At 41.7% G+C, this 27,656-nt stretch overlaps 2 protein-coding genes across 5 annotated transcripts; both read left to right on the top strand.

The window, feature by feature from the left end:
• The first annotated feature begins 988 nt into the window (after positions 1-988).
• LOC106563235 (zinc finger protein Gfi-1b) lies at positions 989-7,577 on the top strand. Of its 4 annotated transcripts, none has more exons than XM_014128629.3 (7): positions 989-1,129; positions 1,835-1,899; positions 5,018-5,188; positions 5,354-5,583; positions 5,768-5,905; positions 6,101-6,266; positions 6,778-7,577. In XM_014128629.3, exons 2-7 carry the CDS (start codon positions 1,842-1,844, stop codon positions 6,954-6,956), a joined length of 942 nt encoding a protein of 313 aa, XP_013984104.1. In that variant the 5' UTR covers positions 989-1,129; positions 1,835-1,841; the 3' UTR covers positions 6,957-7,577. The 4 variants fall into 4 exon arrangements, with proteins under 4 accessions (XP_013984104.1, XP_013984102.1, XP_013984106.1 ...); XM_014128627.3 differs by having other exon boundaries at positions 1,013-1,200; XM_014128631.3 differs by having other exon boundaries at positions 1,058-1,200; positions 5,107-5,188.
• A 7,784-nt stretch (positions 7,578-15,361) lies between these two features.
• Positions 15,362-27,656, top strand: gtf3c5 (general transcription factor IIIC, polypeptide 5). The gene is made up of 11 exons (XM_014128632.3): positions 15,362-15,736; positions 16,093-16,291; positions 16,937-17,135; positions 17,420-17,615; positions 18,513-18,617; positions 19,087-19,201; positions 19,328-19,408; positions 19,525-19,610; positions 19,736-19,818; positions 22,520-22,662; positions 27,382-27,656. The coding sequence occupies exons 1-11, from the start codon at positions 15,500-15,502 to the stop codon at positions 27,531-27,533; spliced, it is 1,596 nt and encodes a 531-aa protein (XP_013984107.1). The 5' UTR covers positions 15,362-15,499; the 3' UTR covers positions 27,534-27,656.

The following is a 27,656-nucleotide window of genomic DNA, read 5'->3' as shown; positions in this document are numbered from 1 at the left end:
AGAAGTAGTAGAAAATTGACTACTTCGACAAGGAGATTCCCTCAATGGCGCTCCCCGTGCGCTCACAGACGCCATGGTGGGACAAAAACAAACATGATATCTGTGTAATTCTCTATGTGAGGCTACTGCATAAGAAAAATGTATTGACGAGAAACTGCCACGTGATGTCGCAAGTGTGCCTCTGCACTTCATTACGGTGTCAGTTCATGCACTTAAAACACTCGTCTTGGCAAGATTCAGTATATTAGTGTAGTTTACAAAGATGACATTCATTGTTTTACTGTTATTGTAACACAAAATAACTTAATTGTATTTGTTTTATTCAAAATAATATGTTCGTAAATTTTCAACGCACTGATCCATTAAGATACATATTTATCACAGTTTGGATAGAGTAGACCTACTGTCTGACAAAAAATATGAGAAAAAAAATCTAGGCTATGTCAGTAACTGATGGACAGGTACACAAAATACAGTCCAGTGCAAACAAGACTGTGTAAACATGAATAATCTGAGACTGGTTTGGTGTGTGTATCTATGGAGGAGCTGGTGTCTAGTTTTGCTTATTTAAATCTTAGTCACCCAAGACTATGTATTGGCAATTTTATTTTCACAACACAGAGAATGTAACGACTACTGTAAATCTTGTAAATCAAATATTGCAAGTTGTAGGCTAATGAGTGAAACTTTTGGATTGGATTTATTTTTGTTTCTCTAATCAATTTTAATAGTTGTAAATTATTCTGTAATTGGTGAAATTACCTTTGTTCCTTCCAATTTGAAAACCATTATATGCCAAACAAAATATAATCACGTGAGACACATGATGTTCAATAATTATTTCAATTTATTTGTGAACTCTTTGAAACTTAAAATCGTTTGTAACAGTTCGAGGAGCTGTGTCTAGGTTCGTATGTTTTTCTACGCAAATTTCCACCTGTGAGTTGGGGCTCTCATTGGTTGAAACCACAGTCAGATTCCAACACAACACTATCTGATTGAAAATCAGGGAGGGGAGCAAAAGAAAACAGCAAAAAGTGCGATGTCTTACAGTGGTTTGGATTCTGAGTTTTGCGAAAGGATTTTCGGAAATATTTTTATTTCGGCTGATTGGATATTGTTTTAATAAGTAAGCAAGCCATTGCCAATATACAGTAATACGACCACTATCCTACCTAGCCTACTTGTTATAAACTAACGGTAAGCGCAGCAAGTGCATATTATTATAACGATTTTTTCCTGTAGCATAATTTATGTCAATTTGTATTGATAATTCGAATAAAGAAAATTACGATAGATTCATTTAGGTTATAAATAAATTAATGCATTTTACAATTAGCCTATCCAAGTCAGTAATGTATTATAATTATTTTAAACATCACAGGCCTATCATATGCTTTTTTTCAGTCTTTTACAGCGTTATTTCATGATAAGCCTACATACTTAAATAGGTAACTCAAATACTGATTGATCATTCTGTTGTACTGGATTTGACAGCATATTTATTTGTGGCATATTCTGGGAATTAGTTGGTATGGCTTGGTTATTTTAAATGTACAATTCATGTAGGCCTACAGTTTATTTAGCCTACATTTAAAACATTAGTGTTAGCATAAAGTCAAACAACCAACCTAAACATATAATAATTTATTTAGCCCATTGTTTCCCTCGCTAAAACTCGCTCCTTCAGAAATGTTGTATCAGCCCACCTAAAAATGTTGAAAGTTCACAGACTCGTAAACTGCATTATAACATGTTAGGCCTAGTCCTGCATAAATACATCAACTATTTTGAGTTGCCTATAAGCATTTGCCATAATAATTTTTTCCAACAGCGTCGTCATGCCACGATCTTTTTTGGTGAAAAACAAGAGGTGCACAAGGGTCCCTGCATTTACAGGTTAGTTAGAATGTCAAGATTATCATGGAGACACATCAATACTTTTTAAGTGTATAATGAGACGTGTATAATGATTTGCCAGTTATTTCATGCATTGCCAGTTTATAATTCATCAATTGACAATGACAAGTTTACATTTCCTTTATTCACACCCCTGTGGATCACAGACATCAGTAATGTTTTTAATTATCTGCGCCAATATAGGCTATTGCAAAAAAATGAAAAACAAATGACATTTATTTGACTTGAGGAAAGTGAATCCATAATGATGAGTTGCAGCATGCAGTGGGACTTTTATAAATGTATGTTAAACATCATCATAGAAAATAAATACAATTGAGGACAGAGGCTACACCTGTTGGACTATTAGACGAAGTATCGTCCAAAGCAAGGGAAATATGCTCCGACTGTTATTGATGGTCGGGTTTGTCAGTGCGTTCACATTTCACTGAATTCTTTGAATTCATCTGAATTCGTCTATTGAAACTGAGCGGTTAGGGCTGGTTTCACGGATATGCAAAAGAGAAATTATTCGGAAGAATAGCCGTCAGAGTATGCGCTGTACAGGTAACTGCCAAAATAAAGGAAACACAACATAAAGCGTTTTAATGGGGTGGGCCACCACGAACCGCCAGAACAGCTTCAATGCTCTTTGGCATAGATTGTACACGTGTCTGGATCTCTATTGGAGGGATGCGACACCATTCTTTCACGAGAAATACCATCATTTTGTGTTTTGTTGGTGGTGGAAAACTCTGTCTCAGGCGCCACTTCAGAATCTCCCATAGTGTTCCATTAGCTTGAGATCTGGTGACACACACACACACACACTTTAAACCCTTTGAGACCCCTGTTTCAAATTCATTTGCCGTGTCCGAATACCCATACTAGTGTACTATACTGAAGAAAAATATAAACGCAACATTTCCAAATGCTTTACTGAGTTACAATTCATATAAGGAAATCAGTTCATTGAAATACATTTATTAGGCCCGAATCTATGGAATTCACATGACTGGGCAGGGGTGCAGCCATGGGTGGGCCTGAGAGGGCATAGGCCCACCCACTTGACAGCCGGGCCCACCCACCGGGACAGCCGGGCCCACCCACCAATCAGAATGGGACCAACACTTTACATGCTGTGTTATATTTTAGTTCAGTGTACATACTTAAAACCTGTTGAGGACAGACATTCCGCTAGCGGAACGCCTAGCCAATATCCAATGGAACAGCATGGCGCGAAATACAAAACCTCAAAATCTAATAATTTCAATTTCTCAAACATACGACTATTTTACACCATTTTAAAGATACACTTCTCCTTAATCCAACCACATTGAAGCACTAACCTTTGACGATCTTCATCAGATGACACTCCTAGGACATCATGTTACACAATACATGTATGTTTTGTTCGATAAAGTTCATATTTATATCCAAAAACAGCATTTTACATTGGCGCATGATGTTCAGAAAATGTATTCCCATCAAAAACTTCCGGTGAATTTACAAAAATACTCATCATAAACGTTGACAAAATACATAACAATTATTTTAAGAATTATAGATACAGTACCCCTTTATAACCACTGTGTCGGATTGTAAAATAGCTTTATGGAGAAAGCACATTTTTCAATATTCTGAGTACATAGCTCGCCATCACAGCAAGCTACACAGACACCCGCCATGTTCGGGGTCACCTAAACTAAGAATTAGTATTATAAATATGCTCTTACCTTTGCTGATCTATGTCAGAATGCACTCCCAGGACTGCTACTTCCACAAGAAATGTTGTTTTTGTTCGAAATAATCCATATTTATGTCCAAATACCTCCATTTTGTTTGTGCGTTCAGGTCACTGTCCAAAGGCTAACACGCGAGCGCAATTCGAGACACAAAAAGTCAAAATGTTCCATTACCGTACTTAGAAGCATGTCAAACGCTGTTTAAAATCAATCTTTATGGTATTTTTAATGTAAAATTGCGATAATATTCCAACCGGACAATGGCGTATTCGTTCAAGGAGAAAAATAAGTAACAGCGTGCTCGCGGGACCGCACATATCCAATCTCTTTGTCCCCAGGCAGTCCACTCAGTGAATGAGCTTCTATACTCTGCCCAGTGACAGGAGAATGCTCAAACAACTTTCTGAAGGCTTTTGACAGCCAAAGATACTGTAGTTTCGAAAAGGACTAGAAAGAAAAACTACAATTCTCAGATCCTCCACTTCCTGGTTGAATTTTTCTCAGGTTTTTGCCTGCCATATGAGTTCTGTTATACTCACAGACACCATTCAAACAGTTTTAGAAACTTCAGAGTGTTTCCTATCCAAATCTACTAATAATATGCATATTCTAGTTTCTGGGCAAGAGTAGTAACCAGTTTAATTTGGGTACGTTTTTCATCCGGCCGTGAAAATACTGCCCCCTATCCTTAACAGGATTTATTAACCTGCATACTCATTTCGGTGTTTGATCTAATTTAATTCACTTGTCTTTTCCAACTCAACTGTTTGACAATTGCTGATAATCAGATAAATTGATGCACTGTACCAAAATGAACGAATGGCGGGAGTCAACGCAATCGCGCATTAGATGATGCATTGGGAATAATATTTTCAAAATTTCGCACACTATAAAATTAATTTTATTGCATACTATTTAGTATGCTAGTATGGGTATTAGGACATGCCCACTGAGATGTCTTCTTCTAGCCATGATAGCCAACATAATGGGAAACTGTGTATTTTTATACATGAACCTAAGCATAATGGGAATCTGTGTATTTTTATACATGAACCTAAGCATAATGGGAAACTGTGTATTTTTATACATGAACCTAAGCATAATGGAATGTTTTAATTGCTCAATTAACTCCGGAACCACAGCCACATCTGTGTGGAAGAACCTGCTTTTAATATACCTTCTATTCATCATTTACTCAAGTGTTTCCTTTATTTTCGCAGTTACCTGTACATTTATGTACATTTTCACAGATAAACCTTTTTCATATAAAAAAAAATATTTTATTACTTTTTAACTCTCCATTGTTGGAAAGGGGCTCCATACCTGTTGTATTCGGTCCATGTGACAAAAAACATTCTATTTGATCTTGTCAGAACCAAAGAGGCCAGAGTCTCCAGTCAGGCCTCAGTCACTGGGTCAGCCCACTCATCCTGACCCCTATTCTTACATGAAAAATGAACAGGAGCCTGAACGGCCAGTCCCCTTTCACCCTGACCCAACAGGACACTCTGTTACCCCTGCTCTACCACCATACTACTTATCAGGTGAGAGACCCTCCAACTGGGCTGGGATGTTGTGAAGAGACAAAAATCATTGGGAATAGAATATAATAGAACCTTATTGGTACTAAATGGGACAACATATCATTCAAAAGGTTTTTTCAGAGGAAGTGTTCATTGAGTCAATTTTCTTATTACTTCTACCCTCAGAGGCTAACATGGCAGAGCTCCCTGCATACTACAAGCCCTCCTACACCTGGGACTCTGTACCTGTGCCCTATGACCTTTGTCCGATGGGCTTCCCCCCCTCCCTCCTGCAGCACTCCAGCAGCCTGTTTCGGGCTAAAGTCAGCCACAGCCCTGAGCCCCAGCAACCTCTGGACTGCAGCACACACTACTACCCCACCTCGGAAACGTATCACTGCATCACCTGTGACAAGGTACATATGCAGGAGTGGTGTCATAGCTTTCTCTTTACACTGTGTAACTGACAATAACTAATGGGCCTATACAGAATTAGACTGCCAGAACACTTGTTTAAAAGACTACACATTGACATTGTGACTTCATGATAAGCTCCTCCTAGTCAGTTGATAACTTCCCTGTCCTCCTCTGCCACGGCAGGTGTTCTCAACCCCTCATGGTTTGGAGGTACATGTCAGACGCTCCCACAGTGGGACCAGACCATTCGGCTGCAGCATCTGCAGGAAAACCTTTGGCCATGCTGTCAGTCTGGAGCAACACATGAACGTTCACTCACAGGTACCCACAATGCACAGTGTCCTGTTGGAGATGGTTAAGGAGACAAGACAGACAACCAGAGATGTGTACTCTGGCACATTGTCCAAATTGCCCTAAGTTATGTGTATACTTCCATAGAAAAGTAGGCTACATACTTTCATGACAATGATATTTGAGATGAGATGATAAATTAAGTACATGTTTCCTTAAACAAAGGAAAGAAGTTTTGAATGCAAGATGTGTGGAAAGACATTCAAGCGCTCCTCCACCCTCTCCACCCATCTACTCATCCACTCCGACACCAGGCCCTACCCCTGTCAGTACTGTGGAAAGAGGTTCCACCAGAAGTCGGACATGAAGAAACACACCTACATCCACACAGGTTAGGAGAGAAGAGCATCCACAGAGCACCAAAGTTAGGGATCCAACCAGTGATTTGATTGTATTGTAATTTCTCAGAAAACTAAAAAGCAACGTTAGTGATTGCCTCACACTGTAGTTCTCTGCTTTCTTGGTGGTGTTAACATGAATTGTTTCCTAGAGTAATATAACTGCCGATGAATCAGAAAAATGAACTTAAACAAATGTCCATCTGATTTGCATATCTGGTTTTCCTACTTTGCCAAGGCCTCTGTGAAAGGAACTCTGTGCAGGTGGAATACGTCTCCAATGAATGTTTGACAAATCTTAACAATGGCACGATTCTTTCCTCCCAGTCACTGATACTGACTTTACAGCACAGATATACCTCATGCGTTACATGTTATCTGTTTTCATACTTTTTATACTTCATGTACAGCAAGAGCATCAATACAAAATGAAACTGTGATATTTGATTCTGATAGATTTGATAATGCCACAGTTTAAACATGTCTTTGTATGTGTCTATTTAGGTGAGAAGCCCCACAAATGCCAGGTGTGTGGGAAGGCGTTCAGCCAGAGCTCTAACCTCATCACACACAGTCGTAAACACACAGGCTTCAAGCCCTTCGGCTGTGAGATCTGTGTCAAGGGCTTCCAACGCAAGGTGGACCTCCGCAGACACCATGAGAGCCAGCATGGCCTGAAGTGACGAGGTTGAGAACAATGGATAGAGAAGAAGAGGAAAGAGTGCCTTAGCAAAACAACATAGCAAAGAAAGAGAAAGAAAGACCAAACATGTCCCTTAGTGGTGAGCATCATGGTACATCATGACACAAAATGGCCACTACAGACACAATAACTTGCTTTACACATATCGTATTGAATCTTATCCTGAGAGTGAAAAGGCATTTTTAAGTCAGTCAGAGCCAGCAGCTAGCCAGCACCTAACCAGCAGAAATTATTGTGTTTACTTGATAGCTACCTACACAAATAGCTAGCTAGAACAAAGTGTTAATAAGATTAAAATTCATTAAAAAGATTTAAGAGCAATACTTTTCATAAAGTATTTGCTATCACTTAAGGAGGAACAGCCCTTTGGAATAAAATCTATTTCAACTGATATGCATCTTTTGGGTGCATTATGATGTTGTATACTTATGACAGAGGCCTTTAAAGTAAAATGTGAAGAGAGATAGGTCTCATGATTTTGTTGCATAATGTATTTAAGAAAAAGCTTTATATGTTCACAAAGAGTGCGTGTGCCATTCAAACTATAGTTATAAATGAATCTTATGTCAAATAAAAGGAAGCAATGGTATGAATGAACAAATGCTCTCCAAATAACGGTGAGATTTTATTATAATCCTCGTAATCATTGTGGTTTGCGGAGAAAAGACAACTCACACTCCGCCCATATTTAACATAATCATACATTCACTGTCATGTGACAAGTTGACAAACATTGTGAAGAAGAAGAAAGAAAACTGTCAAAAGGTCAAATACAAGCAGTATGTTAGCTTAGTCAGATGAGATGGCTCATGGTAAGCCTTTATGTGTGACCGCTTACTCATGGCGCAGGTTGCATGCAGACTGTCTTCCAACTCAAATCAAATCAAATGCATTTGTCACATACACATGGTTAGCAGGTGTTAATGCAAGTGTAGCGAAATGCTTGTGCTTCTAGTTCCGACCATGCAGTAATATCTAACAAGTAATCTACCAATTCCACAACAACTACCTTGTACACACAAGTGTAAAGGAATGAATACGAATATGTACATAAAAATATATAAATGAGTGATGGCCGAACGGCATAGGCAAGATGTAATAGATGGTATGGAGTACAGTATATACATATGAGATGAGTATTGTAGGGTATAAAAACATGTAAAGCAGCATTGTTTAAGGTGGCTAGTGATACATTACATCAAGATGGCAAGATGCAGTAGATGGTATAGAGTACAGTATATACATATGAGATGAGTAATGTAGGTTATGTAAACATTATCTAATATAAATAATATAAAGTGGCAAGTGATAAATGTATTACATCAATTTTCCCATTATTAAAGTGGCTTGAGTTGAGTCAGTATGTTGGCAGCAGCCACTCAATGTTAGCGATGGCTGTTTAACAGTCTGATGGCCTTGAGATAGAAGCTGTTTTTCAGTCTCTCGGTTCCAGCTTTGATGCACCTGTACTGACCTCGCCTTCTGGATGTTAGCGGGGTGAACAGGCAGTGGCTCGGGTGGTTGCTGTCCTTGATGATCTTTTTGGCCTTCCTGTGACATCGGGTGGTGTAGGTGTTCTGGAGGGCAGGTAGTTTGCACCCGGTGATGCGTTGTGCAGACCTCACTACCCTCTGGAGAGCCTTACGGTTATGGGCGGAGCAGCTGCCGTACCAGGCGGTGATACAGCCCACCTGGATGCTCTCGATTGTGCATCTGTACTGGCTCTGTAGCAGTCCTCTGCAAGGCTGAGCTCATGTTATCTGGGGCTGAAATCTCTAGCATGACCAGTCAGAGATAGTGTCAGACTTAATTCAAATCTATACCTGGAAAACCATGCAAATCTCAAGTCCACCAGGTTTTCAAATGTCACACAGAGGAATGGACTGCCCATGCATGCCATCATGCTCACTAAAGAGCGGAGAGGGAGGATCAATCCCCCCAATCCTTCCAAAATCTCAATCACTAATATACAAACTGCTTAGGCCTTCCCCATGTATGATGCAGTTCTTCACACCTGTAAGCAAAGGTCTGCACATTCAGCTTAATCTCTAGTTAGTCACACTGTTGGTCTTCAAGTGGGAAGAAGAAGTGTATTCCCTCTGTGTTATGATATTGGATATACTGTATGACAACAGACAGACAGAGGATGGAGTACTCAAACAGCCTGTCCCCATACTGTACCACACCCATCCATTCTGACGGGTTTGCGTTGACATACATATTGCACTTTTCATGAAGACACAACACCTTCCTCAAACACCAAATCCAGTTAGGCCATTTAAGCTGTTACAGTCAAATCAGACCCTTTCTTAGTAAAATCTGTCATCAAATACTGTATAAGTAGCTGGCCAAGTACAACTATGGGTTAAATCAGGTTTTGAGGTTTTAGATCTACCACTGTCCACAACTGTTTGCTAATTTCTAACAAAAATATATTAAATTCCCACTTTATGCTGCAGGGTAGCAGCATTCCATGAACTTTCAATAAATTCCCTGATGTTCCGGAAATCCTGGTTGGAGGGTTCCAGATTTGCCTAAAAAAACTGATTTCAACCTGAGTTTAACCACCAAGTTAACACACACAGAGAAATTGGCAGGAAAGGAATTTCAGTGGGTGAAAAATACAACACCCATACATGGTCACAACAGCAGTATGAGTATATGTTGTGGGGTTGTTACAGAAATCAGTGTCTAGGTGCGGAATGAAACATACAGCCTGTCCACTGTCTGGTACAGTTGGTAAACAAATCTGTGGTGCCATGCAAATTAGTGTTTATATAACCCAGGCAATAGGGTCCGTTGTGCTCAGGAAACAGTTAGGGTTGCATCCTGGTGTGAGGGTACAGAGCAAATCAAAATGCTGCACAGGCAGCCAATGGCAGAGAGAGGAGCAGGACGAGCGGGCCTAAACAAACAGGACATGGGTCCTGCATTGGAGGGGTGGGGCCCAGACTGTAGCCTGGGGGAAACTGGGGAAATTAGGGGACCAGGTCCACCCACATGCACCTGAGCTGAACTTCCCTTTTCAACATTCGCATACAGGTGTGTCTGTGATTTTTATCATTTAGTACAACACAACGCAGGGTTTTAATTAAAACAACACAATATAGTAACGTCTCAATAGCATATATTAATTATTGTATGCTTTTATGCTCTCTCTCTCCTCCCCCTCTTCATTTGCATCTCCTGTGCCGGCCTGGGGTACAGTGGCATCCTAATCCTTCAAAGAACTAAACTGTATGTTTCTCTGGAACTTCAATGTTAAACTGTCCACTCAAAGTAAAGCTAAAATTAACATCTTTAAACACTTCCAGCTCAACAACAAACTTAAGCTAAATCAAGACAAATTATTTTCCCCTCATTTGATTTAATTTTTTCAACTGCAAGATAATGAAACAAAAGGTGAAATCAACAAAGCAAACTGCTTTCTTTTCAATTGTGCAGCACTAATTTGTCTAAACTGCCTTTCCAGCAAGCTTATGGAGGAATCAGATACCAGAAACCGACTTAACACTGACAAACACATTAACAGAAAACAAGAAAAAAACTCAAAATCTGTTCCACCCAGCCAAGACCCTGTAGAGCACAAGAAAATCATGGCACACATCTGCACACACTCTTAACACACACTCTTAACCTAACCAAACCAAGCACTCTCTCTCACACACACACACACACACACACACACACACACACACACACACACACACACACACACACACACACACACACACACACACACACACACACACACACACACACACACACACACACACACACACACACACACACACACACACACACACACACACACAGGTAGAGAGTAGGCCAGAAATGAATTGAATTTGTCTTGCAAATGAGTATGCAAAATATCCCTGGGTTGGAAGGTGGAAAGGTGTGCCAGCCCGAGGCTAAAAGCTAGGGGAGACATGTTGAAGAACGGATATCTCCCATGGGCTGCTCTATCTTAAGAAATATGTAATATTTTATGTAGTACTTTAATTAGCACACACTGAGTATTTACTCTGTTTCAAGCAATGGAAGCCATAACATCGATGAACAGACATATAGTATCATATTTACAGTTAGCAATGCTTGACATAGAAAGGCCATGGAAAGTATGAATTGACAATATATACACTGCTCAAAAAAATAAAGGGAACACTAAAATAACACATCCTAGATCTGAATGAAATAATCTTATTAAATACTTTTTTCTTTACATAGTTGAATGTGCTGACAACAAAATCACACAAAAATAATCAATGGAAATCCAATTTATCAACCCATGGAGGTCTGGATTTGGAGTCACACTCAAAATTAAAGTGGAAAACCACACTACAGGCTGATCCAACTTTGATGTAATGTCCTTAAAACAAGTCAAAATGAGGCTCAGTAGTGTGTGTGGCCTCCACGTGCCTGTATGACCTCCCTTCAACACCTGGGCATGCTCCTGATGAGGTGGCGGATGGTCTCCTGAGGGATCTCCTCCCAGACCTGGACTAAAGCATCCGCCAACTCCTGGACAGTCTGTGGTGCAACGTGGCGTTGGTGGATGGAGCGAGACATGATGTCCCAGATGTGCTCAATTGGATTCAGGTCTGGGGAACGGGCGGGCCAGTCCATAGCATCAATGCCTTCCTCTTGCAGGAACTGCTGACACACTCCAGCCACATGAGGTCTAGCATTGTCTTGCATTAGGAGGAACCCAGGGCCAACCGCACCAGCATATGGTCTCACAAGGGGTCTGAGGATCTCATCTCGGTACCTAATGGCAGTCAGGCTACCTCTGGCGAGCACATGGAGGGCTGTGCGGCCCCCCAAAGAAATGCCACCCCACACCATGACTGACCCACCGCCAAACCGGTCATGCTGGAGGATGTTGCAGGCAGCAGAACGTTCACCACTGCGTCTCCAAACTGTCACGTCTGTCACATGTGCTCAGTGTGAACCTGCTTTCATCTGTGAAGAGCACAGGGCGCCAGGGGCAAATTTGCCAATCTTGGTGTTCTCTGGCAAATGCCAAACGTCCTGCACGGCGTTGGTGCTGTAAGCACAACCCCCACCTGTGGACGTCGGGCCCTCATACCACCCTCATGGAGTCTGTTTCTGACCGTTTGAGCAGACACATGCACATTTGTGGCCTGCTGGAGGTCATTTTGCAGGGCTCTGGCAGTGCTCCTCCTGCTCCTCCTTGCACAAAGGCGGAGGTAGCGGTCCTGCTGCTGGGTTGTTGCCCTCCTACGGCCTCCTCCACGTCTCCTGATGTACTGGCCTGTCTCCTGGTAGCGCCTCCATGCTCTGGACACTACGCTGAGACACAGCAAACCTTCTTGCCACAGCTCGCATTGATGTGCCATCCTGGATGAGCTGCACTACCTGAGCCACTTGTGTGGGTTGTAGATTCCGTCTCATGCTACCACTAGAGTGAAAGCACCGCCAGCATTCAAAAGTGACCAAAACATCAGCCAGAAAGCATAGGAACTGAGAAGTGGTCTGTGGTTACCACCTGCAGAACCACTCCTTTATTGGGGGTGTCTTGCTAATTGCCTATAATTTCCACCTGTTGTCTATTCCATTTGCACAACAGCATGTGAAATTTATTGTCAATCAGTGTTGCTTCCTAAGTGGACAGTTTGATTTCACAGAAGTGTGATTGACTTGGAGTTACATTGTGTTGTTTAAGTGTTCCCTTTATTTTTTTGAGCAGTATATATATTTTTAAATAGTTACACATCCCAACTACATGAACTGCCCCACTCCAAATCAACTGAAGGACAAAGAACCCTATCATCCATGTTTATGACCTCAGAGCCAGGTACCGGATGGTATGAGATAGAGAAGAGACATAGAGAAGGAGAGGAGTGACCAGGCCAAGTCTAACACACACACAGATTACCAAAGAAGAGAAGATAAAAGGCAATCATTATTTAAATCCAGGGAGTAGATTATTTGTTTGTGTAAAGCATCAAATTAGAGGTAAAGTCATGCTCTTCTCCAGAACCCAGCTGGGAAAGCTGAAGAGGTAAAACATTGAAGAGGCATGAAGCTTGATTTTATCTACTTTTGCTAATACAACATTCATATCATCCTTTTGCTAAATGTATTTGACTTTTACATGTTTATGTTTAGCCTTGAATCTCAATGCTACTGGACTAGTGGACTAAAGAAGAAGTCAAACTGAGGCAGCTTTCTTCCATTTGCCTAGACACAGGAAGTAGGTCTCTGATCACATTTCAGTGTTGGGCTGGTGATACCATTTGAATGACAGTTAGCAGAGGGAAGAGTGTAGTGGATCAGAATGACAATAATGGCAGCAGCCATCTTCGCTGCAGCTCTGAGGCAGTTCGTCATGCAAAAATGGCTTTGCCTTTCCAACCGCACATGATGCATTGAGAGAGAGAAGAGGAGAGAGAAGATGAAAAAGGAGTGAGAAGGACTGAGCAGGGTCAACAAGGAAAGAGAGAGAGAGAAAGAGGTGGAAAGAGAGAGGGTGAAATCTGGGGCCATGCAGCAGGCCTTGCTGGGCAAGCCGGGCAATGGTGGGTGGGTGATAGTCTTATCATGGCTGCCCCACACTGTAACGGTCGGAAACATGCCAGCGGCTCGACAGGGAGGAGTGAACAGTCCCTCCACAGAGATAGCACCCAACACAGCAGTAATCTGGGAGACACAGGAGCACGGACCAATAGACAGAGGTGCTAGATCCCACTCCGTGTGACACCCTGGCTCCACCACACCACATGACAAATTGTTTCTCCCAGCATGACCTCTTCTGCTGTCTCATCATCTCCCGCAAAGCACAGAACTTCATAATACGTCCCGACGCAGGAAGCACAAATGCCTTATCTGGCTCTACTCTAGAAAAGCATGGCACTAGGGTTCTTATTCAAACAGCTGTTACACACCAAAATCCTCTCCATTTCAGGGGATGGAGGGAAATGTAGTTATTTGTAATATACACTGTGACTGTGTTGGAATGGATCTGAAGTGGTAAAACTGAAACAGGGCGCCAAAACAAAAGTTTCACGACTTGACTATCTATCAGAAGGAAACCAGCCATCATCAAGCCTACAAAAAAACAAGAAGCCAATGGAAAACATATACTGTTTATCTTGAGTCACATCATATTAGCTTATATTGCCCTTAAGGCACAAAGTCGGATTTTAAATAAGTAAACAGAAATGTCTATCACTAAATAGAACATTGCTAAATTGTAGGCCTTTCAAACATATTCTAACACAACTTGCTTTCTTGATGTAATATTACGCCTCTGTAGAATCAGATTATCTCTTTCTGATGGAGGATGTTATGAGTGTATTGCCTTATACAGATTACACTACACTTGAGGGAGGAGGACATGATACAAATGCACAAACCACTGTTTCAAAGTTTCTAACAGCAAGACCAGATCACTCCTTTTGTAAATAACAAGAAAACCCTAGGGGCAGGATCCCGTGTAAGACATAAGTATACATTAAAGGGAGGTTTCAGGATTTTGGCAGTGAGGCCCTGTATCTACTTCCCCCGAGTCAAATGAACTTGTGGATACCATTTTTACATCAGTGTTGCAAACGGAACCTTATTTGTCTTTTTACCTAAGTACGGTACTTGACTTGGGTGGGAGCACACCGGGAGTGAGTACCAAAAAAAGTCACTTAATGGCAAAGTTGGGTTGGAGCTCGTAAGATATCGCCCTTCTCTGTTGGCGCCATCTTCTGTCCGAGGAATCGTGCAGTATGACTAACAAAAACGATAAAACATCAAAATGTGTATCAAGTCTTTATCGCATATATATTAAATGCATAATAACTGTTTATTAAGTGGTGGAATTGTCTTTTGACTTTTAGCTAGTGTAACGCAATTAAGAACGTGCCATAAGCTCACTCCACAGCTAGCTTGAAATGTCCTGGATGGATCCATCCAGTTGATAGCGTTCAGGTGGTTCAACCTGTTGGAATGTCAAGGAGGGATCACTGGTTTAAGCCCAGTATGGGGTCGGTGAAGGAAACTAAGCTGTTAGCAGCACGAGAGAGACTACAAGGACACATCTAATTGTATAGCCTTTTTCTTGCAGTACAGACTGACAATCGTTACACTCGTCTGTCTCTCTCCTGCCCCCTTCTGGCTTGAAATTGCTTAGACTTCAGATCTAGTTTGAGGGTCTGTGATATCAGGAAACTTGGGCTGTTCCAAGGATCACGCATAATACTGACCGTAGTGAGAATTATTAGACCAGGCTGAATATAGCCGAAGTGTTTTATATGGATAAACTAAACACATCAAACATGCTTCTTCCATAGCCGATGTTCGTCAAGTCTAATCATGCTCTCTGGCAGGCCGGAACTATAAACACGTCCAATTGTTTCCACCCGTAAGGATTTATTGGTCGAAATATTTGAGCTTTTTACGAACCAGGAAACCAAACTTTAATCTGTACATTTTTTATCTAATTAGTCAACTTAAGGATATTCAAATAACGCTATTAACTCAAACTGTGACAGTTACTTATCCAAAGGTGAGATGGCAGCATCGGGGTTGGACGATTTGAATTTTACAATGAAAGAGATAACCGGCACGCGCCAGTCTGTCTCGGGCAGCACAAGTGATGAGACGTTCACTGCCAGTGTTGTGCCTGAGAGTTCGTCGACTCTTTCCCTATCAGAGGACAATAAACTCGTCTGTGTGGAATATCCAGGTATTATCTCCAATGTGGACAAGATGCTGGAAAGTATTGGGGGTATACAAGGGATGTCCAAGGTGAGCAAGCAATTCTAGCTAGCTACACACGCCAATCAGCGCATGCGCGACTTGTCACTAACTAGCTATCTACGTTACTCTGCTTGAAATGTTTCTCTCTCTCTCTCTCTCTCTCTCTCTCTCTCTATATATATATATATATATATATATATATATATATATATATATATACAGCTAGCTACATGTTTTAATAAAAAATGTTATCATTCACACCATATTAGTTTACTGTAGGTAACGGGTGCTAGCTACTTCAGACATGCATACCTGCTCACATGATGTTGTTCCCATAATCACCACCACTATTTGTGTTCATAATAATAATGATGATGAACTAAAAAGGAAGTGTTTCTCCACAGACCTATGCTGACCCCAGCAGACGGTTGGAACTTCGCTTTCGTCCCCAGGACCCGTTCTGTCACCCTGTCTGTGGAAACCGTTACCCCTCCACCAACCTGCTGCTGCGCATGAAAAGGAGGGTGCGTAAAGGCAACCCCAAGGAAGCCCAAATCAACATGGACATCCTGGGTGTCATCGGGACGACATACAAATTCCAAGGTTCAACTTCTTAAACTTCAAACACTTGAGTGTCTGTGACCCCTTTATATCGCTTTATGATTCCTTGCCATTGCCTCCCTACTCTGATCTGTGCTGTTAATTACTCTTAATTGTGTATTTGTTGATGTAAGTTGAGTGTACAAAACATTAAGAACACCTGCTCCATGACAGACTTACCAGGTGAATCCAGGCTAAACTATGATCCCTTATTGATGTTACTTGTTAAATCCACTTCAGTGAGTGTAGATGAAGAGGAGGAGAAGGGTTAAAGAAGGGTTTTTAAGCCTTGAGACGGATTGTATGTCTCAATTGAAGTTGAAGGTGCAAGACAAAAGATTTTAGTGCCCTTGAAAGGGGGTATGTTCGTAGGTGACAGGTGCACCGGTTTGTGTCAAGAACTGCAACACTACTGGGTTTTTCACTCTCAACAGCTTCCCGTGTGTATCAAGAATGGTCCACCACCCAAAGGATTTCGAGCCAACTTGATACAACTGTGGGAAGCATTGGACTAAAACCTAGGACAGCATCCCTGTAGAATGCTTACGACAAATTTTGTTTGGGGGGGGGGGGGGGGGGGTTGCGCTGCTCAATATTAGGAAGGGGTTCTTAATGTTTTGTACACTCACTGTATATTAATTGTTGCAGGGATGGCAGACTTCCAGTATCTTGCAGTGCATTCAGAAAAGGACGGCTCACACACATCCCTCTACGATAAGATCATCTTGCGTAAACCAGAGAATAATGAGTTCTTTGAGCAGCCTGTGCCCCTCTTCCTTCCTCCACCCATCTTCTCTCGCCTGGACAGTGCTGTGGACTATAACTACCGACCTGAAATCCAACACAAGTAAGCAGGGGCATTGGAGCAGCGCTATACTACACAGTTTCACCCTCATCAGAGGTAGTGTGTTCAGCTCAGAAACAAATATGCCAATGGAAGTCAACATGTGTGTCAGCAATAATGCATAAGAATTCCCAACAACAACTTTACAAAATGGTGTGTTCAACAACAGGAGCAAGACAGGAAGCCCCTTATTTAGTTATAAAGATGCAGGTGCTAATAGATGTCGCCATTGGCCAACCCATAGGGGTTATTAGCTAAACCATTGTGGTCTTGTGTCTTCTGTGCAGAGAAGGCCATTGTCCCCCAACAGTCTCCAGGGATAATCTGATTGGTTTGAGTCGAGCCCGCCGGCCTCATAATGCCATCTTCCTCACTTTTAACGACCAGAACATCCCCACGGAGCCGCTGGAGGCTGCCAAGGTCAACTGGAAGAGAGTGTGTGTTCACCCCAGTGACATAAAGGCAGAGGAACAACTGAAGGAGGTTAGTATACTTTGCATTGGGCTTCTGAGGTTTATTCACAAGCCATTGTGAAGACTGCATGAAGTCAAACGCAGGGGGGATGTTTTCATGTTTGAAACTATTTTTTATTATGTTAATCACATATGCATAGGAACATAGCTTTTTTCAGTTTGAGCCTTTGTTTTTTTTTTTAATTCTAATGCTATTTCAAGACAGAAGTGTTTACTTAAGTGTTAGCCTGTAGGTTAGTTTGTATTTGGTCTCTCTAATTTAGATGGAATTACAATAGACACTCATAGAACTTGATGACGATACCCAGTGTGCTAGTGGAGGGTGAACAGTTTACCCAGTTTTTTTGTTGTTATTGCCCAACAGTTTACCCACCTTTTGTTGAGAAATACAGTACCAGTCAAAAGTTTGGACACACCTACTGATTCAAGGGTTTTTCTTTATTTTTACTGTTTTCTACATTGTAGAATAATAGTGAAGACAAACAATGAAATCTGTCCTTTGGTCTGATTTTTGGTTCAAACCATCGTGTCTTTGTGAGACGCAGAGTAGGTGAACAGATGATCTCCGCATGTGTAGTTTTGATGCTTCACTATTCTACAATGTAGAAAAACATAAAGAAACCCTTGAATGAGTAGGTGTGTCAACTTTTGACTGGTACTGTACATTGAAAGTATAGGGAGCGTTACTTTTTTCACTGCGCCCGGTGATCAGAGTTTACCCGCTTATTTTTTTTTTTTTTTTTTACAACTACATCACTGGCGTTACCTGCCCACCTATTTTTTACATCACCATGTACAAATGATGTTCCTATGTTATTTTTCTATGGAAAATGTACACATCGGAAATGTTAAGTCTATTGCTTTGATATATCCTCAGTTAACTTTCCCCAAACCACACTGTGTGTAGATGTTTGAGAGCCGGCCCATCTGGTCCGGGTACGCGGTCAAGGCCAACCTGGACCTACACCCTGATAAACTGAAGCTGCTGCTCCCTATCGTGGCCTACTATATGGTGAGGAGACCTAGACCAGCCAATGGAAAATGCGTTAGAAAGCATATGTCTATCTGTCACCATGGATACTACAGCCAAAGGTCACATACCTGTATACCATTCATCAGCATGCAAATTGTTTGGCTGTCTGCATATTCTCTGACACCTAACTAATCTATATGGTGAGCAGACCCACACCAGCAGGGGCTCAATAAAGGGAAATAGGGCATCTCTCTATTTATATGCCATGTCCTATTCAATTCACTTGACTTGAAATTAACCTCTTGAGAGAAGTAGAAGTGGATGGTGGCAAGAGAGAAAGAAGACGCAAACATGAAAATCTATTTGATCAATAGAATATTAAATAAAAGTGTAGTGGGAAAAACAGAAAGAGTCCTCGCAATATAATCATTGAGTGAGTCAACAGAACAGCCCATTGTTCTTATTTGCCATACAAATTCCATTGAAATCTGATATGTGTATCCTCTAGGTGACAGGGCCTTGGAGGAGCCTCTGGGTGAGATTTGGCTACGACCCTTGCAAGACACCAGAGGCCAAGAAATACCAGGTGCTGGACTTCAGGATCCGCTGCAGTACCAAGCACGGTGAGGAGTGGGGGCAGGGTGGAGGTTTGGTTCAATCTAATCTGGAGGGACAATTTAATCCCACAGCCTTGGTTAATCATGCATTGTTTTATGAGACCATGTTCTCCCCCCTGTGACTGTCTTTAGGATATACTATAAATGACATGCCAGTGAAGGCCAAGAGGAGCACTTTCAACTATACCCTGCCAATCACACTTAACAAAACAGGTGGGTAACTGGGCATATGTCTGGTGTGTTTGTGTGACTGGGTCTGTGCTTGCGTGTGTGCGTGCGTGTGTGTATTAGTGATGATTGTTTCACTAATGTCCCTCTTTGTTGTTCAGTGCCCCAGGCTGCTAATGTGACAGATTTACCCCCTGAGGGCCCTGCTAGTGGGCGTAGTGCTAATATAACCAGGTACCAGCTCAAGGTAAGGAACTAAAGACTTCCCCACAACTTACTCACTCTATACATATTATACTGTACTAACAAGAATGTCACAGTAATAAGACCTCAGATACCAATCTCCTTTTACCCTGTCTCCTGTATGTCCAGGATTCCTCATACATATTCCGAGATGGGACCCTGCCCCCCCACAGGCAGATGTTCTACCAGCTCTGTGATCTGGATGTGGAGAGGTAAAATCCAACATGGTATACGGGCCATTCCATTAGAGATTGGCCCAAATATATTTGTTTTCGATCTTCCTGAAATAAAATCCGTAGAAAGGTCCTTTGGGGGAAGGATGTTTGTCGTACCTTTTTTAAATCTGTATCCAAAATAATTATATTTAACATTTTAGCCTTACCAAGTCTTCTTTAAGACACTACAATGATGAGTCTATAGATGCTACAAAGCCAGACTTAGTGTCATTTGAAATAGTACTGTGTGCTCTGAAATATGAGTAGTGTTGAGATTAAGAATACCATTTCTGTACATTAGTTTATGCTTCATTAAAAATATAAACCTACATTTCTTAAGTACCCTTGTTGATTTTCATTATTTTGCATATTGTTTTAAACAATATACTCTACAAATACATAACATTTCCAGTTGGTTCTCTGCTACTTGAAGTTATGATATATTTTATGGGCAACACCAACACATTGAATGGGAAAATGTATTCAAAGGAACTCCCTCTGCTGGTGACTTACTGAATATGCAATCCTAAAGGAGGGCTGTGATTGGCCTTTAATTTCAATAAATAAAATGGGTTTGAGCACACGGTGAGGTTTCAATTGACACCAAGAATGGCTTTTTAGCATCTACAGAGTCATTGTTGTAGTGTCTAAAATAAGGTGTGTTTAAGGCCAACGTGAAAAATTGCTTAACTTAATCAATTATTCTAAGGTATGCCAAACATCCTTCCACCAAGGGACCTTTCTATGGATGTATTTAATAATAGATTCTAAACATAACTACAGTGCCTTCAGAAAGTAATCATACCCCTTGAATTATTCCACATTTTGTTGTTTTACAGCCTGAATTCAAAAGGAATTAAATGTATTATTTTTCTCACCCATCTACACACACTACTACCCCATAATGACAGTCAAAAAACATTTTATTCATATTTTTTTTTTGTCTGAAAAATACTGAAATCTCATTTACATAAGTATTCACAATCCTGGGTCAGTACTTTGTAGAAGCATCTTTGGCATTGATTACAGCTGTGAGTCTTTCTGGGTAAGTCTCTAAGTGCTTTCCACACCTGGATTGTGCAACATTTCCCCATTTTATTATTTTCAAGATTCTTCAAGCTCTGTCAAATTGGTTGTTGATCATTGCTAGATAAACATTTTCAGGTCTTGTCATAGATTTTCAAGTGGATTTAAGTCAAAACTGTAACTCGGCCACACTATGCACATTCTTCTTGGGAAGCAACTCCAGTGTAGGTTTGGCGTTGTGTTTTAGGTTATTGTCCTGTTGAAAGGTGATTTCATCTCCCAGTGTCTGTTGGTTAAGCAGTCTGAAGCAGGATTTCCTCTAGGAATTTGCCTGTGCTTAGCTCCATTCTTTCTTTTTCCTGGAATCTCCCCAGTCCTTAACAATTACAAGCATACCCATAACATGATACAACAGCCACTATGCTTGAAAATATGGAGAGTGTTACTCTGTAATGTATTGGATTTGTCCCAAACATAACACTTTGTATTCAGGAAAAAAAGGTAATTATTTTGCAGTATTACTTTAGTGCCATGTTGCAAACAAGATGCAAGATTTGATTTTTATTTGATTTTGTTCTGTACAGGCTTCCTTCTTTTCACTCTGTCAATTAGGTTAGAATTGAAGAGTAACAACAATGTTGATCCATCTTCAGTTTTCTCTTAACACAGCCATTAAACCCTGTAACTGTTTTAAAGTCACCATTGGCCACATGGTGAAATCCCTAAGCGGTTTCCTTCCCCTCTGGCAACTGAGTTAGGAACAATGCCTGTATCCTTGTAGTGACTGGGTGTTTTGATACACCATCAAAAGTGTAATTCATAACTTCACCATGCATCAAAATGATATTCATTGTCTGCTTTTTTATTTTTTACCCATCTACCAATAGGTACCCTTCCTTGAGAGGCTTTGGAAAATCTCTCTGATCTTTGTGGTTGAATCTGTTTGAAATTCACTGCTCGACTGAGGAACCTTACAATTATCTATGTTTTTTTTTCATTTAACCTTTATTTAACTAGGCAAGTCAGTTGAGAACAAATTCTTATTTACAATGACGGCCTACCCCGGCCAAACCCTAACCCGGATGACGCTGGGCCAATTGTGCACCCCCCTATGGGACTCCCAACCACGGCCGGTTGTGATACAGCCTGGAATCGAACCAGGGTCTGCAGTGACACCTCTAGCACTAAGATGCAGTGCCTTAGACTGCTGCGCCACTCAGGAATGTGTGGGGTACAGAGATGAGGTAGTCATTAAAAAGTCATGTTGAACACTATTATTCCACACATTGAGTCCATGCTACTTATGTGACTTGTTAAACAAATGTTTACTCCTGAACTTATTTAGGCTTGCCATAACAAAGGGGTTGAATACTTATTGACTCAAGTCATTTCAATTTTTCGTTTGTAAGTAATTTGTAAACATTTTGAAAAACATAATTCCACTTTGACATTATGGGTTTTGGTGTGTAGGCCAGTGACAAAAAAACATCTTAAGTTTAATCAATTTTAAATTCCGGCTGTAACACCAAAATGTGGCAAAAGTCAAGGGGTGAGGATACTTTCTGAAGGCACTGTATATTTGGACCAATCTCCTTTTGGATTTGCAGTGGCAAAGGTCTCAGCATATTGTTGTCTGTTTGTGTCTAATGTTATTTCCCTGCTCCTGGCTCAGCATAAGGAACGTGATCAGTCGGAACGATGGCCAGGAGGAGGAGTGTGACGAGAGGGATGGCTGGTGTCTGTCCCACACCTCTGATGACCTCCGAGATATCATGTCCTCCATGATCAAGCAGGTTATCCGTGCCAAGAGGCCAGGTGAGACCTCTCTCTCTAACACTGGTGCAGCATTCACCTATGATAAACTCTGCCGGGTCGAACTTGATGGTGTATAGGTGGTTTTGAGTTTGTGTTGAATTGCAGTTCTTTCATAAGAGTTGAAGGAGAACCCCCTGGTCGGGGATAAAACTGTTACTAAACACAACAAGTGTCCTTCCCACAGGTCAAGCTGCTTTTTATTAATGTTCAGATGTTGTGCGTGAAAAAATAGTTGCTATGCCAAATTTAGATACTTTTTACATATAATTTCCAACATTTGGTAGGCAATTTTGTTACTCAAAATGTCCAAAGAACCTCAGTTTGACTGTTTTTAAGGAAATTAAAGGCCGGGAAAATGATCCAACTTGTTTTTTGGTAATATTGCAGTTTTTCTTGGATGCATATTTTGTGTTTGGTTGGAATACTGTCAGCTTTTATATTGCTGAAAAAGATAGCATTTCTACACTCCTGTTCCCGAGACAAAATTAACATTTGGTTTATGAATTTACTGCAAGAAATGCATCCAATTCAGCAGGAATTAATGTTATATTATACTTCATGTGAGAGGTTATAGTTCTACAGTCGATGTCCATTTCACCCATCTGAACTTCAACGGTTTGCTGACCAGGGGGTTCGGCCACACCTTCCGTGCCCCCTACTTCCTCTATCCCTGATGTGAAGTGAACTAGTGTGGTCCAAGATTAACCATACTGTAGGCCCAGTCACCATGAGAATACTTTCCTCTAGCTCTGGACACAACAGTCTGTCTGAGGTTTTGGTTACTTCCCCACTGCCGGTGTGCAAGTGTGGGAACAATGAGTGCATCTATACTGAAGAAAAATATAAACGCAACGGGCAACTTCAAACAGTTTCAAATCAGTCAATTGAAATACATTCATTAGGTCCTAATCTATGGATTTCACATAACTGGGAATACATAAACTCATCAAAAAAAGAAACGTCCCTTTTTCAGGACCCTGTCTTTCAAAGATAATTCGTGAAAATCCAAATAACTTCACAGATCTTCATTGTAAAGGGTTTAAACACTGTTTCCCATGCTTGTTCAATGAAACAATTAATGAACATGCATCTGTGGAACGGTCGTTAAGATACTAACAGTTTACAGATGGCAGGCAATTAAGGTCACAGTTATGAAAACTTAGGACACTAAAGAGGCCTTTCTACTGACTGGAAAAACACCAAAAGAAAGATGCCCAGGGTCCCTGCTCATCTGCGTGCACATACCTTAGGCATGCTGCAAGGAGGCATGAGGATTGCAGATGTGGCCAGAGCAATAAATTGCAATGTCCGTACTGTGAGACGCCTAAGACAGCACTACATAACGGACAGCTGATCGTCCTCGCAGTGGCAGACCACGTGTAACAACACCTGCACAGGATCGGTACATCCAAACATCACACCTGCGGGACAGGTACAGGATGGCAACAACTGCCCGAGTTATACCGGACCCGGAACAGGCCACAATCCCTCCATCAGTGCTCAGACTGTCCGCAATAGGCTGAGAGAGGCTGGACTGAGGGCTTGTAGGCCTGTTGTAAGGCAGGTCTTCACCAGACATCATCGGAAACAACGTCGCCTATGGGCACAACCCCACCGTTGCTGGACCAGACAGGATTGGCAAAAAGTGCTCTTCACTGACGAGTCGCGGTTTTGTCTCACCAGGGGTGATGATCAAATTCGCGTTTATCTTCGAAAGAATGAGCGTCACACCGAGGCCTGTACTCTGGAGCGGGATCAATTTGGAGGTGGAGGGTCCATCATGGTCTGGGGTGATCTGTCACAGCATCATCGGACTGAGCTTGTTGTCATTGCACGCTGTACGTTACAAGGAAGACATCCTCCTCCTCCATGTGGTACCCTTCCTGCAGGCTCATCCTCACATGACCCTCCAGTATGACAATGCCACCAGCCATACTGCTCGTTCTGTGCGTGATTTTCTGCAAGACATGAATGTCAGTGTTCTGCCATGGCCAGCGAAGAGCCCGGATCTCAATCCCATTGAGCACGTCTGGGACCTGTTGGATTGGAGGGTGAGGGCTAGGGCCATTCCCCCCAGAAATGTCTGGGAACTTGCAGGTGCCTTGGTGGAAGAGTGGGGTAACATCTCATAGCAAGAACTGGCAAATCTGGTGCAGTCCATGAGGAGGAGATGCACTGCAGTACTTAATGCAGCTGGTGGCCACACCAGATACTGACTGTTACTTTTGATTTTGACCCCCTCCCCCCTTTGTTCAGGGACACATTATTCAATTTCTATTAGTCACATGTCTGTGGAACATGTTCAGTTTGTCTCAGTTCCACATAGCTGATGTTCTGAAAAATCTGGACCCCTACAAATCTGCCGGGCTAGACAATCTGGACCCTCTCTTTCTAAAACTTTCCGCCGAAATTGTTGCAACCCCTATTACTAGCCTTTTCAAACTCTCTTTTGTATCGTCTGAGATCCCCAAAGATTGGAAAGCAAACCACTGCAGACCTATATCTATCCTACCCTGCCTTTCTGAGGTCTTTAAAAGCCAAGTTAACAAACAGATCACCAACCATTTCGAATCCCACCGTACCTTCTCCGCTATGCAATCTGGTTTCCGAGCTGGTCACGGGTGCACCTCAGCCACGCTCAAGGTATTAAACGATATCATAACCGCCATCGATAAGAGACAATACTGTGCAGCTGTATTCATTGACAGAGTCGAAAGCCTTGGCCAGGTCGATCACCACATTCTTATCGGCTGACTCGACAGCCTTGGTTTCTCAAATGACTGCCTCGCCTGGTTCACCAACTACTTCTCAGATAGAGTTCAGTGTGTCAAATCGGAAGGCCTGTTGTCCGGACCTCTGGCAGTCTCTATGGGTGTGCCACAGGGTTCAATCCTCGGGCAGACTCTCTTCTCTGAATAGATCAATGATGTCGCTCTTGCTGCTGATGATTCTCTGATCCACCTCTACGCAAACGACAACATTTTGTATGCTTCTGGCCCTTCTTTGGACACTGGGTTAACTAACCTCCAGACGAGCTTCAATGCCATGAAACACTCCTTCCGTGGCCTCCAACTGCTCTTAAATGCAAGTAAAACTAAATGCATGCTCTTCAACCGATCGCTGCCCACACCTGTCCGCCTGCCCAGCATCACTACTCTGGACTGTTCTGACTTAGAATATGTGGACAACTACAAATACCTAGGTGTCTGGTTAGACTGTAAACTCTCCTTCCAGACTCACATCAAACATCTCCAATCCAAAGTTAAATCTAGAATCAGCTTCCTATTTCGCAACAAAGCATCCTTCACTCATGCTGCCAAACATACCCTCGTAAAACTGACTATCCTACCGATCCTTGACTTCGGCAATGTCATTTACAAAATAGCCTCCAACACTCTACTCAGCAAATTGGATGCAGTTTATCACAGTGCCATCCGTTTTGTCACCAAAGCCCCATATACCACCCACCACTGCGACCTGTATGCTATCGTTGGCTGGCCCTTGCTTCATATTCGTCGCCAAACCCACTGGCTCCAGGTCATCATCTATAAGTCTTTGCTCACTGGTCACCATAGCAGCACGCACCCGTAGCACACGCTCCAGCAGGTATATTTCACTGGTCACCCCCAAAGCCAATTCCTCCTTTGGCTGCCTTTCCTTCCAGTTCTCTGCTGCCAATGATGGGAAAGAACTGCAAAAATCACTGAAGATGGAGACTCATATCTCCCTCACTAGCTTTAAGCACCAGCTGTTAGAGCAGCTCACAGGTCACTGCACCTGTACATAGCCTATCTGTAAATAGCCCATCCAACTACCTCATCCCCATACTGTTATCCATTTTTTTTTTTTTGCTCCTTTGCACCCCAGTATCTCTACTTGTACACTCATCTTCTGCACATCTATCACTCCAGTGTTTTAATTGCTATATTATAATTATTTCGCCACTATGGCCTATTTATTGCCTTACCTCTGTTATCCTACCTCATTTGCACACACTGTATATAGACTTTTTCTACTGTATTATTGACCGTTTTTTTTATTCCATGTGTAACTCTTGTTTGTTGCACTGCTTTGCTTTACCTTGGCCAGGTTACAGTTGTAAATGAGAACTTGTTCTCAACTAGCCCACCTGGTTAAATAAAGGTGAAATAAAAAAAGTTGTGTAAATATTTGTATGAACATAAGATTCAACATGTTAAGTTTGCTGAAAATAAATGCAGTTGACAGTGAGAGGACGTTTATATTTTTGCTGAGTTTGTATGCATCTGTTGGTCATAGATACCTTAAAAAAATGAGGGGCATGGATCAGAAAATCAGTCTATCTGATGTGACCACCATTTGCCTCATGCAGCACGACACATCTCCTTTGCATAGAGTTGATCAGGCTGTTGACTGTGGCCTGTACCACGTTGTCCCACTCCTCCTCAATGCCTGTACGAAGTTGCTGGATATTGATGGGAACTGGAACACGCTGTCATACACATCGAAAACATGCTCAATGGGTAACATGTCTGAGTATGCAGCCCATGGAAGAACTGGGACATTTTCAGCTTCCAGGAATTGTGTAGAGTTCCGTGTGCATAAATTAATTGTCCATTAAATAAGTGAGTTTTTGTGTGTATCTTTTGTTGACTTGCTGTAAGATTTGAGTCAATTATGGGGACATTGAATGTTTGTTTTTTCTAAGTCCATCATACAGTATATCTGTGCTTTCTGCAGCTCCATACTCTTCTGGACCTGAGAGTTCTACTACCAGGCGAAAGACCCCAGAAAGTGGAGAGGATGATGAAGAGGAGAATGAGGAAGATGAGTTTCATCCCTCAGAGGGGAGTGACAATGAGATGCAGACAGAGATGCTGGATTATATGTGAGGAAGGACACGGTCTATTCCTGCCCTGACAAATGGATTGGAATTGTACAAACTTGCTTCATTCACTATACAAACAACTTTTTGTGTATTTGCAAATTAGTGTGAATAAATATGTTTAAATTAA

The sequence above is a fragment of the Salmo salar genome, chromosome 11 (assembly GCF_965601325.2).
Source record: "Salmo salar chromosome 11, fSalSal1, whole genome shotgun sequence".
Lineage (NCBI taxonomy): Eukaryota > Metazoa > Chordata > Actinopteri > Salmoniformes > Salmonidae > Salmo > Salmo salar.
The sequence above is the reverse complement of the archived record's forward strand: the minus strand, read 5'-3'. Positions and strand labels throughout refer to the sequence as shown.